This window comes from Sinohyriopsis cumingii, chromosome 3, assembly GCF_028554795.1.
Source record: "Sinohyriopsis cumingii isolate HCF-2022 chromosome 3, ASM2855479v2, whole genome shotgun sequence".
Taxonomy (NCBI): Eukaryota; Metazoa; Mollusca; class Bivalvia; order Unionida; family Unionidae; genus Sinohyriopsis; species Sinohyriopsis cumingii.
In genome coordinates, this window is record NC_142963.1 from 18,632,181 (window position 1) to 18,646,720 (window position 14,540).

The 14,540-nt window shown below is 34.8% G+C and overlaps 1 protein-coding gene across 3 annotated transcripts in view; it reads right to left on the reverse strand.

Moving 5' to 3' along the window:
- Positions 1-2,682: 2,682 nt before the first annotated feature.
- LOC149802501 (glutamate receptor ionotropic, NMDA 2B-like) overlaps positions 2,683-14,540 on the reverse strand; it is a 141,207-nt gene continuing 129,349 nt past the window's right edge. For 2 of the 3 annotated variants that reach the window (XM_089951743.1, XM_089951745.1), the window contains 4 exons: positions 13,419-13,600; positions 11,700-11,941; positions 10,516-10,679; positions 2,683-10,004 (listed from right to left, as the gene is read on the reverse strand). In XM_089951743.1, coding sequence (XP_089807869.1) covers positions 9,485-10,004; positions 10,516-10,679; positions 11,700-11,941; positions 13,419-13,600 — 1,108 coding nt within the window. In that variant the 3' untranslated portion in view covers positions 2,683-9,484. The remainder of the gene's footprint in view (positions 10,005-10,515; positions 10,680-11,699; positions 11,942-13,418; positions 13,601-14,540) is intronic. The other variant, XM_089951744.1, reaches the window with a different exon arrangement.

The following is a 14,540-nucleotide window of genomic DNA, read 5'->3' on the forward strand; positions in this document are numbered from 1 at the left end:
AAATTTTAAAAAATGTCTCATATTTGTTTTCTTCCATACGGGAGGGAAGTCTAAGTGTTGTTTTTTTTTTTTTCGGGGGGGGGGGGGGGGCTTTTTATTGTTTTGTTTTGTTTTGCAGATGTCCTGTGAACATACCAATGAAATTAGTTTTAAACAATGCTGGCTTTTCATTTTGTTGATAAACTACTTGTCGTTGATCACTTTGCCCAAGCTTATATAAGTTGGTGTTATGAATTTGCTTGTAAATGCTGTCACGTACACATTAGGTACAAATATTCATACTTTCCAGCACTTGCTATGATTTAAAAATATTACATTGATAATGTGCTGGTATTTTTTTCGTGTGGTTTTTATCCAAACCAGTAACGAAAATAAATGTGTCAGGAAACGAAAACTGAATCCAAGCAACTTATCTTAAAACAGAAATTATCTAAGTGTAAATCAAAAATTGCAAGAAGATTTCGGAATTTCCCCAAGTGCGGAAGTGGCTAGATTTTTTTTATTAACATCTATAGCTCACCGATCAAATGTTTAAAGAGAGTATGTTTGTAGAATGGAGGGTGGTGGGGGTACTGGAAGACGGAATTCTGCTCTAAGTTTTCCATTGAAATGTTGACTGGTTCACGCATCACAAATGATAAAGGCATGTGCATGCAATATCTTGGTAAATGATGATTTAATCGTATATGAAGATAGCTTTTATTAGCCAAGTACCCTGGTCACCCATGATGCTCCGCACATGAAGACCGGCACACTTATGAATGGCCGAAAAACCAGTGGAGAAATTAAAGATGTAACACAAAAGTTAGTTGATAAAAAAAGAAATAGCATTTTAAATCAATTATTTCCAGCTGTGTGGTCAATGACCTTTTCGTTGTATTAGTCACAATTATTGATTAAATAAATACTGATTGTTTGTTCCGAGTGTCATTAGGAAGTGATATCATTTCAGCCATTATGAATGACTTGGGGGAGGGGGAGTACGTTGAGATATTCGCAAATGCGTGGTTGCACGCTGATTATATAAGAGACGCTTTATTTACATGAAAGGTTTATTCAATATGTTACCGTTATGTTGCGTTAAGTTTCAACATTTTCAAGTGTACCGACTTTACTGTTTTGCCGTATATATTACTTGTGTTTTAAAATGCACTAATGAAACAGATACTGAAGGCGAGGTGGGTGGGGTTAGGTTTGAAATGCTAGAGACCTCTAATTATGCAATGAAATTGTTGGAGCTTTACAGTTTTGCTATTTCTTTATACCATGTTCAAATAAAATTTTGCTAGCTAATATGTGATCGACACGACTGTAAATTTGGATAGATCAAGCATTAATATCAGTACTACAGAAAATGCATGCATATCTATATCTTAAAACACCGATTCGTTTCGACATTATCAGATTCATGTAGCTGTTGAATGAGCAATGTTAACATGCACAATTGCTTTGCGGTAAGATAGATGAAACGTTTCCCTGGTCGCTGTGCTATGTCTACATTTTTGTAACGTTTGGTACATGACTGTATCTATATAGTGAATAACTGTTATCACGACTGTATAGTGTAGTGATTGCCTATAAACAATATACACGATAAGCTAATTTTGGTACACGGGTATATGTTCTATTTTAATATAATAATACTGCCATTAGATTGCATAGGACTTGAATATTTAATTATTTCTATCCGATTATGTGAAACTTTCAATGACTTAAGTGATATTCTATGTTCAAGTGAATACTTTGAAGTAAAATGATTCGGGTTTAGATCAGTGACAATGCAGTGGTGCTAGCTCGATAACACATAAACACCTTAAAACCTTCATACAGAATACTTTAAAACAGTTTCCTGATTAGTGAGAAATGTATAGTTCAACTTAGGATAATATTGTAGAAATTCATACACTGTAAGTTATTTTTATAATCTTTCGCTTTGTTTCATGTTATATTTTATTGAAATAAATTTATGATTTGGAAAATGTAATGGTTTTGGGATTTACTTTGTATTGTTACTTAAGTTTAAGCCCCAAGCCTACGCACTTCTTTAATGGCGACACAGCTGGAAATTGATAATGTAACTGTATTTTTTTTATTGGCAAGAATTTTCGTTTTACTTCCTCCATCTTGAATTTCTTCACCATTTTCGGTTATTCAACATAGCCTGTCAGGCCTCGTGTACTGATTATCATCAAGAGACAGTGTACACGGCTAAGCTTTTCTTTTATTTTATTGGCTAGATTTTTTTGTATTTTGTAGTTTCTTATAAATTATAAATTGAGAAATCAAGTAAGAGTACACTATTTACTATGATTTTTCCTTGATGATTATTTTATAAATGTATCGATTCTGGAAGATTCAACTTAGACCTTGTAAAATTTAAAAATTTTAATAAACAACAATGTAATCGTATTTGAGAGGCAGAATGAGCGGAGTTTGGGGTAGTTGTGTCAGATTGTATCCAAAGAAAGATTTCACCATCTTAGGAACGCAATACAGAAGTAGGAGAAATCCTAATGGAGACGAAAAATATTGTAGTTTATTGTTGATTGTGATACCTGCCCTAGCCCACGATCCTGAAAACTGAGGGAGCTATACTAATGATATAATTATAACAAGCCAGAATCAATCAGTCTATCAATAAACCAATTAATGAAACTAAATTTTCCAAAGAAAACACAAATGCATCAGTCATATTTTAATTGACAAACTTCATGAACGTGCTTTCTACAATAATGTTAATTGTATCGTGGTAGTACAAATTAATATTTATATACATTAGTGTTTCACTCAAACATTTTTGGATGTTAATCAAAGCATTATCTATGATAAAAATTGATTAAAGGATAATACTGTTTTCTTTCTGACACCTTAACCAAGGTTATATCGTATGTACTCGCTTATATGTCGAGTTAAACTGCAAACTACAAAGTTCGGGGTCTATGTCGTTTGTCCTGACTGATTACTCCTAACAAACCGAACTGACCTAGATTTGCCGATACATTGTGTGACGGCAGACCTGGGTCGGTGTAATTTGCAGTTGGACTCGACTTATAATCGAGTATAGACTGTAACTAATGCATTAAAAAACGTAAGCATGAACGTTTTGTTTAACATAGTCATATCCAACTCTGATCAGATTCTATTTATAGCATAACATCCATGTATATATTCACACTAAAGTATATATTGAACAAAGCAAGGAGCAACATTTCTAGCGTATAAAACGAGCTTTCACAACAAACGTTTCGATCAATATTGTAGGACAATTTTAGTGTATTGATCAAGTCAACACGTCAAAAGCTGTAACTCATTATTTTAAAGTCGCCTTTGTGAATCAAACAAAACATTCACGTTTTAAACGTTAAGGCAAGGAAACATTATTGGACGATACTCATGGTGCGTTCAAAATGTCGATAAACATGCGATAAATATAAACTATTACGGACGTTAGACTTTGTCAAGATAAAATATGTTTTTCGTGGTCTCGCCGCCCCTATTTTATTGTTCTACGACTGATTTGATTTTCGGGCTGACCTCCAATTCTACTCAGCTAATAGGAGCTAAATAAGCCTGATGTAGTATTAAATAAATAAATAAATAAATAAATAAATAAATAAATACATTTAATAAAAAAACATTGCGCATGAACAATACAGTTTGACTGACAATATGCATGAAATGACATCCAAACTGAAATTTTTATTTTGATATGTCAAGAATACAATCAGGTATAAATAATAAGTAATTTTGTTAACACATTTATTATACCGAATGTAACAACTTATTTGTACTACCTTTATTATTGATACTGAAACTTCACTGTTTTTAAAACACATAATTTACATGGAATTCAAAAATTGTTAAATAATTCAAACTAGCATCTAAATATTCTGACATACCCTGAAAAGATGAGCAGAGCAAATATAATGGCAGCATTTAAAGTGCCGACATGGCAGACTCGTTTGTAAATGTTTTTAAAGGACGTGTACAATTTAGTGTGGATTTATTTTAAGCTTCAAAAACTTTAATGCTAACTGATATAAGCAACATTGCCCGACGTATATGATTGACGCTTTCACTTTTGTGGCGTTTGTAGTCTCTAGATGATGACAGATTTGCAGTAAATTTCAAACTTTTTTTAATTATCTATTGCTGACATGCTAATCTAAATTAACGTTCTAATGCAGCTTAAACTATTTAATAAGCTTTGAGCCACTAGCTAAAATATTTTGGTGTGTACAGTTTTAGTGAACCATTAAAAATACACTTTGGCGTCAATCATTACCAAATCTCCAACAGCAGTCAGAATTTGTATATTGCGATAGATTCTACAAGTACATTCACATGCTGAAAAGTTTCATACATGTGTCATGTCGTCCGTCCTCTTTTAACTTTCGCCATGCAAGGTCAAAACAAGAACCTGGTATAATATGTTTTCGGGCAGTATTAAAGCTACAAAAGATTATGTTTGTGAAGGAAACATATTGCATAAATGTAGAGTTTCAGTATTCATTTAATATCAGTTACTTGTAGTTTGTAAATCAGTAAGAGAAGGGAATACAGTTTCATTAATTTTAGAAGGGGAGCCAGATTCATTATTTTAGACGGGGAGCCAGATTTATTAATTTAGAATATTTTGAGTACTACGTGAATAGTTCTAGCACCAACCCAGAAATGCACGACCAGTCTGTGGAATATCTTCGTAATGACAGCGAAATGTGATGCTCAGAATCCTCATATCATTTTGCAGGAACTTTAGCGCACTTATTCTTCTGAGCAATCTTTGTTTCTTCGAAAGCAAAAGAGTATGTGAACATAGCAACACTGTGCTTTAGTGTGATGGCACTTCCTACTTTTCTACCACTGACCAACAGTTAGATCCAAACGAATAAATGCAATTCATGATGGTTGATTGAATGTTATTGGGTCATTTTTAATACAATTCAATAAAAAAAATATTATAACTTTTGATTTAATTAGAAACCTAGTATTGGTGCAATGACATTTCAAACGATAACTACGTCTCAGACTAGTCTTGGTGTAACGTCATTACAAATGATAACTACGTCTCAGACTAGTCTTGGTGTAACGTCATTACAAATGATAACTATCTCTCAGACTAGTCTCGGTGTAACGTCATTACAAATGATAACTATCTCTCAGACTAGTATTGGTGCAATGACATTTCAAACGATAACTACGTCTCAGACCAGTCTCGGTGTAACGTCATTACAAATGATAACTACGTCTCAGACCAGTCTCGGTGTAACGTCATTACAAATGATAACTATCTCTCAGACTAGTATTGGTGTAATGACATTTCAAACGATAACTACGTCTCAGACCAGTCTCGGTGTAACGTCATTACAAATGATAACTATCTCTCAGACTAGTCTCGGTGTAACGTCATTACAAATGATAACTATCTCTCAGACTAGTATTGGTGTAACGTCATTACAAATGATAACTATCTCTCAGACCAGTCTCGGTGTAACGTCATTACAAATGATAACTATCTCTCAGACTAGTCTCGGTGTAACGTCATTACAAGTGATAACTATCTCTCAGACTAGTATTGGTGTAATGACATTTCAAACGATAACTACGTCTCAGACCAGTCTCGGTGTAACGTCATTACAAATGATAACTATCTCTCAGACTAGTCTCGGTGTAACGTCATTACAAATGATAACTATCTCTCAGACTAGTATTGGTGTAACGTCATTACAAATGATAACTACGTCTCAGACCAGTCTCGGTGTAACGTCATTACAAATGATAACTATCTCTCAGACTAGTCTTGGTGTAACGTCATTACAAATGATAACTACGTCTCAGACTAGTCTCGGTGTAACGTCATTACAAATGATAACTATCTCTCAGACTAGTCTTGGTGTAACGTCATTACAAATGATAACTACTTCTCAGACTAGTCTCGGTGTAACGTCATTACAAATGATAACTATCTCTCAGACTAGTCTTGGTGTAACGTCATTACAAATGATAACTATCTCTCAGACTAGTCTTGGTGTAACGTCATTACAAGTGATAACTATCTCTCAGACTAGTATTGGTGCAATGACATTTCAAACGATAACTACGTCTCAGACTAGTCTCGGTGTAACGTCATTACAAATGATAACTATCTCTCAGACTAGTATTGGTGTAATGACATTTCAAATGATAACTACTTCTCAGACTAGTCTCGGTGTAACGTCATTACAAATGATAACTATCTCTCAGACTAGTCTTGGTGTAACGTCATTACAAATGATAACTATCTCTCAGACTAGTCTTGGTGTAACGTCATTACAAATGATAACTATCTCTCAGACTAGTATTGGTGTAATGACATCTCAAACGATAACTACGTCTCAGACTAGTCTCGGTGTAACGTCATTACAAATGATAACTATCTCTCAGACTAGTATTGGTGCAATGACATCTCAAACGATAACTACTTCTCAGACTAGTCTCGGTGTAACGTCATTACAAATGATAACTATCTCTCAGACTAGTATTGGTGCAATGACATCTCAAACGATAACTACGTCTCAGACTAGTCTCGGTGTAACGTCATTACAAATGATAACTATCTCTCAGACTAGTATTGGTGTAATGACATTTCAAATGATTACTTCTCAGACTAGTCTCGGTGTAACGTCATTACAAATGATAACTATCTCTCAGACTAGTCTTGGTGTAACGTCATTACAAATGATAACTATCTCTCAGACTAGTCTTGGTGTAACGTCATTACAAATGATAACTATCTCTCAGACTAGTATTGGTGTAATGACATCTCAAACGTTAACTACGTCTCAGACTAGTCTCGGTGTAACGTCATTACAAATGATAACTATCTCTCAGACTAGTATTGGTGCAATGACATCTCAAACGATAACTACTTCTCAGACTAGTCTCGGTGTAACGTCATTACAAATGATAACTATCTCTCAGACTAGTATTGGTGCAATGACATCTCAAACGATAACTACGTCTCAGACTAGTCTCGGTGTAACGTCATTACAAATGATAACTATCTCTCAGACTAGTATTGGTGCAATGACATCTCAAACGATAACTACTTCTCAGACCAGTCTCGGTGTAACGTCATTACAAATGATAACTGTCTCTCAGACTTTTCTGTTACACACTCTAATGATAATTACTTATTAACTGAACCTCATATTGGCTGTATAATGCATGATGTCATCAACCTGTATAATGCATGATGTCATCAACCTGTATAATGCATGATGTCATCAACCTGTATAATGCATGATGTCATCAACCTGTATAATAAACTTCAGTTCTTATAAGTACTAATAGTTATGACGATAATACTAAATCCCAAACTATAAACGACAGACCTAATGCTGACAAATGATACCAAAGAACACCAGCAAAGTACACAAATATATAAGCAGTTCTTTTCTGGTGTATTAATTTAGCAACTTCTTGTTTTCTTTGTCATATAATGCGATTGTAACCTACTTAAACGCGGTGTTGGAAAGACTTATGAACATCTGAAATTATATCCACCTGATAGTGCTTATTAGAAAAACAAAATGTAGGAATATATTTGATGAAAGTTAGTATGTAAACTCTCCCATACAATACTTGAATATGTATATATTGTAAATGAAATGTTAAGTACACGAAAACAGTGAAATATACGACATACTAACAATTAGTTAAAGTAGACCATATATTTGTCTAATATACTGGGGTGCACAACATTAGACCCCCGACATGCTGTGTGCGGCCACCAGCCTGTGTCTTTACACATATTATTTCACACATTTGTTTTTGGAGATAACTGTATGTACAATACAGAAACTAAAGGATTAGAACAGATGCGAATGGCTTACAATGTATTGTTCTTTTACAAAACTAAAATTGTAATAAGTTTCAATGAAAAATTGAAATGAAATTACTTACATTTTTATTATAGACATAAAGCTTAGTTCTAGTCAATGTCGAGTCTGGCCCATATAAATATTTAAGTTGTGCACCCCTGGTCTAATTATACTACAAATGTAATTGCCATTTCAATTTCCCTACGATGGTATGTTGAAAACGAATATAACACATTCGACTACATAATCAACAGTCAGTCCGAAATGCCACGAATTTATGTAGAAAAATAAGTTATGGATTGTCACGATGCATTAAAGACTGGTCGAATCATATGATCTTCAGAGAGACAACTAAAGCTACGGACTTGAATCTACCGCAATATAATGTGAGCCAATATTGTGAAATCAAATATACATGAATGCCTTTCGATGGTCTTTTTAAGACATGCTTATGTTATTTGCCTAAACGTGATTATTCGTAGCCTGTGTGAAATCTATTTTCTCTCGAACGTCGTTAAGTAACAAAGTCGGCCGCAAAGGTCGTTAAAAGTTATGTTACACTCAGTTCCACTAGCAGATTTATCTTCTGAAGGTAACATTTGTCTAAACAAAATTATTCATGCAATTTTTCAGCATTTCATCACATGAGTAGATCTTGTTTTATTTATATGGGCTGATTTAAAACGACATCATTACTCTCGCCCACACTGCATATTTAACCTGGAAACATTATGGTTTCCATTGAACTGCACTTCCTATACAAATGTTAAATTGAGAAGCACACAAAAAAATCTGAACGACTGTCACAAGATTAGCCCTATTCTTCGCACTCGTCTCTCCAAAAGTGATGGTATTATGTGTGTACAAGTACCTTTGTCACCTTGCGTTGTGTCATGGCTGCAGCATTTATTAAATTTGTACCTTTAGTCTTTCTTTAAGAACCAATGGCTTAAGGCTTTTAGAGTATTCTATTTGAAATATATCATACTGAACTTTCAAGCCATCAGACATTTTTTAGGCATTGGACTTCCAATTCTAATTAATATCATTCGGTGCCGAATTAAACCATGTGGAGACCCTGAGGAAATTAGGCAGTCGAATTCTTGGGAGCCCCCCTCGCAAATTATCTCCTAATACATTTTATCAATATTGTTTTGATCCGTTGTCGCAGGGCCCCTAGGCAGGTGCTTACTCTGCCTATTTGTAATCCGGTACTGATAGCATTTCAAATAGAACCCATCGGTATTTTAGGACAATGTCATCAATGCAATTGCAAAAACAACCCAATCTACGTTTGTTACTTATTTCAAGTCCTTAATAACAACATTTCATTTGAAATCAGAATACACGAAATGTTTCCATACATATCCACACATATATTATCTAAACGAGGAAAACTGACTTACAAGAAATTTATCCTTACAAATATTTTGAAGTAAAAGTGGCATTCAAACGGGTATCAGTCACTCCGAAACTTTGGCACTGAGAGATTGAATTCCTTTCATACCTTTGTCTTTCACAGTGAACATTTTCACAGCAAATATTATCTTTGGCAGGTTCTTAACAATGAGTGAATTGTGAAACTGTACAGATCAATGAACACGTGATTTATGTCAATTAGATTACAATGAACTTTCATCCTCCCCATCTTCCACTCCTGTGTAATACTTCCCTTCGTAAAATCGTGTTCTATTAGAAGGTTTTGGCCTATTTTTATTATCTAACAAAGTTTCATCCTCAAATCGAGCTTTTGGCTTTGGACGGTCTTGAGGATTGTCCACATAAGGATTAGCAGGGTCATATTTTTCCTTCCCAACTGCCTGAGTGTAACTCGGTGACCTACGAACTTCGGGGTTACTATCGCATGGTTTGCCGTCTGATTCACAGGACATTGCGTTTGTGTAACTAGGAGACCTACGAAACACGGCTCGCTTCCGATCAACGTCGGATATACCCAGTTCTATATTATTTTCCGGTTTTGATTCAGTCTTTTGTATATCAGATTCACCATCATCAAGCTTTGCTTTATTGTCGTCGTCCTTGTCACTGTCATGTGTTTTTCGGTGCTGTGCCGTTATACCATTCGGCTCTGTTTTTGCCTCTTGTGCTATAGCTGGGTATTCTATGGGTTTCCAGGTCATCCTGAAATAATGAGAGCAGTAAACTGTGATATATTTCGATATACCAGGATAATGTTAGTATACTGATATATCTCGGTGTTTATTTAAATTAAAAAGATGAATTTATTTCCAAGGTAACAAGCTGGGCATATTAGAGGGTGCATAACAATGGCGATACCCCATGATGTGTACGCTGACAGGCAATGTCCTTTGAGAATTCTTAAAGCTATATAAAAATCATTAATAAAGTAATTCTTGAAACAAAATAAATCCCAGTTGCTTTGACGGAAAATATAGTCTTATACCAAGTACACCCGTTTTCAACACAGACAGATCTTTGATTACTGTGGACCCAGATATGTTATCTCATAATGTACCCGGATGTACGGGCCTACGATGATCATCTGATAATTATGAGTAGAATGAACAGAGTAGACAATGATCTTCCAACATGTCATGCGACTATAGAGCTCTGCTTTTTCACTGTTAGTTATATACAGTTCAAGGGGACATACGGTAATTTTGTGACTTACGTCAGTTCTCTTCGTAGTCTCTCTATCTTGAGAAGGGCAAGGTCTAACTCGTGTCTCGCCTTCCAGAGCTGGGTTTCACAAACTGCATCCTTACAACGGTGTTTCTTGTGAAAGTCTATTGCCTCAATTACCGACTGTTCAAAGGTAAGGGATTTGCCCATACTCTACAAAATAGCAGTTTGAGAGTCACTTGTTCATGTCAGTTATGCAGTAAAATCACATGCTTAACACGACAAGAATCAAATATGAATAATATCATCCTGGTCTTAATATCTATACCATGAACCATATTTCTGGCAGAAAAGGCATGAGGTTTACATGCTTTTAACGTTATTATCGTTTTAAAACAACGCATGAAGTTTACGTGCTTTTTTAAATTTTACTATACTTTAAGTAAAAGAACTGAAGTTTACATGCATTTTAAACTTGATTATGATTTAAGTAAAACAAAATTTTGGGAATGAAATATCATTTGCGTCTCTTTCATTTTGATCAGCATAACATATACTTTCCTGTGACATAAATTTGTTTATCGCAAAAGAGTGTTTGACATAGGGATATGTAAGTACACAGTCGAATTAATTATTTTATGCTATAAATTATTATATCTTGAGAGTGTATATTATTGATAGTATCTCTACTGATTTAAAACCTGAATGGTCCACCTAGTATTAAAAGAAAGGCAAGTAAGACAAACTTATCTGGGCAATAAATGAAAAAGGCACTTTCAGTGAATCCACGTGACACATATCTATCTATCTATCTATCTATCTTTCTATCTATCTATCTATCTATCTGTCTGTCTGTCTGCACACAAATATATGGAGAACATGCGTCCCTTCGGCATGCAGTTAGCATTTGGATATATTTTGCATTTCATATATATCAGTCTTTCCCGAATTCACTGCAGTTTATTTTACGCAAATATGGATATTAATTTTACTGCATAATAAAACAAAGATTTGACGTCGAAACTTCGTTAATAATACGTAGATGTTACTAATATGAGTTCATATTTTTCGACAGTTCATTTCCTCATTCATGTATTTAGTTATTTCTAATATATTAACATTAAGTTCTGAGGGAAATGAGTTATGAACATATTAGTCGGATCTTATAAAAACCCCGGTCTTAAGAGAACCGATAAATGTAAAATGTCCCCTCCCCCAAATGTATATACCTACCAAGCTGACTAGTGCGCAGCATCCACATTTATCGTATTTCTTTAAGCATTTCCGGCCGAACCGGAAGTAAGAATGTTCCAAACCCAGGAGTATTGTTCCGAGAACGACCCCGCACGCCAACAGTATAAAAGCACTTGTAAAATTAAGAATGCCTATCTCGTGGCTTGACTGGTCCTTTTTCTTGTCCTTCCGTGCATGGCAGGCTCCGGCCAACCAGAATTTCTGCAGCCTCTCCATCTCACCTGGTGACAAGATGAAATAAATTAACTAAATATGACCAATGTATCTCTAAATGTTCAATCGCTTCCCTGTACTACTACCAGTCAAACGCAATAAAGAGGGGTCCATTTGGATGATTATCCCATATTGATGGAAACTTAATAATGTTTCCCTTAATTCTGCTAAATAGTGCAGGTACCCAATAATTGTTTTGTATGGATAAGTATTCTACATAGCAAATCAGTTAAAAATATATTGTGATTTGTAACATGATGGTGTCGTACCACTAAATATTTTACGTCCAGGGAACCAAATTACAAAACTAGAGTACTTATCAGTTTGTGATGCATCCATCGGCTAGTAAATTGATTTAATTTTCTTCCATTAGACATTTCATAAATTTGAAACTATGTACTATTCTTGACAACAGAATATATACTCTTTTTTATATCGCATATTTAATTTCCTACTGGTAATCAAGGCGGTAGAGAGCGATCACTGGCCTAATGTAAGAAACACCCGTGCCTCTCCTAGTTCTTGTCCAAATAAACCTTTTCTTTTATAAAATTTAAACATGTTGTTCAGTACGGGCCCACATACGGGTCCGGGCCCTGGCCCCGGCCCCGGCCCCGGGGATATATCCCGGGTTGCTAACACACACACACCCACACACACACCGATTGTCGGCCCTGATGGCAATACAGTATTTGGACTCGTGGTGAGAAACTTATATTATTAGGTACAGGCCAGGGAGTACCCTTGTTTAGGAGCACGAAGCTCAAGAAAATGCGCTGATATGAATTAGTCGTTAAGACTTCAAAATTAACTAAAGATCGTTGTTCGTTACTTATAAAGAAAAATGCAAACACTTTCGAAATTAAGACAGTATCCACCTATCTACCCATCAATCCACCAACCAAATATAATTTATTTACAATATGTCATTGTGACTGTAGTGTTTCCCTTCGCTCTCCTGTTAATTCATAATTATTTAAGATTTAGTCGAAAACCATTCTTTTTGTTGCACAAATATTTTTTTGAAAATTGGTTTAAACTGATAGACTGCAATAAAATGCTATAAAACAAGATGCCGGTCCCTTCTGCAACTGAGAAAGTAGAATGAAAAACTGTTTGGTTACCCAAGAAAGGCCATGAATCGGTCTCCGAACGATCCAGATCAAGAGTAAGGCTGCCAAACCGGCTTGCTATACAAAGACCTATTAAGCTTTGGAAACGGCTCTTAGTCTTGAAAAAGCGTGTAATGGTTACATTATGCCCTACTGCACTTTGACCTGCAATATGACTGCGGTTTAAGTATGCCTAATTAAACACAGAAAAGGAGATAAATGATAGGAATAAAATAGAAACAAATCCTTAAACATCAAAAGCTACAACAAATTCAGGAAAAAAATAGAAACAATTTACAACACAAGTTATTTATATCTAGAATGATTTGGAAAGAGTAAATCTTCAAGCAAAAGGCTTAAAAGTATTACTTACCATTATTTTGGAATTCCAGCAATACTTTGTTAAACTCGTCAATATATTTGGAACCCCTTGGGAAGCCGATACCGTATCCTGTCATTGCATACCATTTTCCCACAGTTTTTAAATCACATTCGGGGTCTCTTCCCGCCCAGTATTCCAATACTGTTGCATCGTATATGAATGCATGGATTTCCCTACAAGGAAACAAAATTCAACCAACAAGCTTAAACCATATTTTAATTTATATGCAAGTTCTATTCACACACCCGTGTGCAGACTTGCAGTCATATAGTTTAAAATAAACTTATTGTAAAATCGGAAATTAATGATTGGTGTATTTTATCTTGAAAGACGCACGTCCCTGATAGGCATTCATTTTCATGAAGTTAACACGCATGAAGGGCATATATGTTAAAGTAATTGTCCAGAAATGTTGAATTCATACCGTACGTTAAAATTACAAGATAATGTAAGGAGTAGTTACTGAATACATAAACAGTATGCATATGCTATAAAGAGTATTCACTGAATACAAACAGAGTATGCATCTGTTATAAGGAGTATACACTGAATACATACAGAGTATGCATCTGCTGTAAGGGGTATGACTGAATACATACACAGAATGCTTTTGCTGTATGGAGTATTCAATGAATACATACAAGGTATACATCGGCTCTTAGTGGCAACAACTAAATACTGAGTATTTACTGCTATAAGGAGTATTCAATGACTACTTACAGAGTATACATCTGTTATAAGGTGCATTTTATGAATACATACGGATTATGTATCTGCTATTATGAGTAATTTGATGAATACATACAGATTATGCATCTGCTATAAGGAGTATTTGATTGATACATATAGATTATGTATCTGCTGTTAGGAGCATTTGATGAATACATACAGATTATGTATCTGCTATTAGGAGCATTTGATGAATACATACAGATTATGCATCTGCTATAAGAAGTATTTGGTTGTTACATACAGATTATGCATCTGCTATAAGGAGTATTTGATTGATACATATAGATTATGCATCCGCTATAAGAAATATTTGATGAATAGATACAGATTATGTATCTACTATAAGGAGTATTTGATCGATACATACAGATTATGCATATG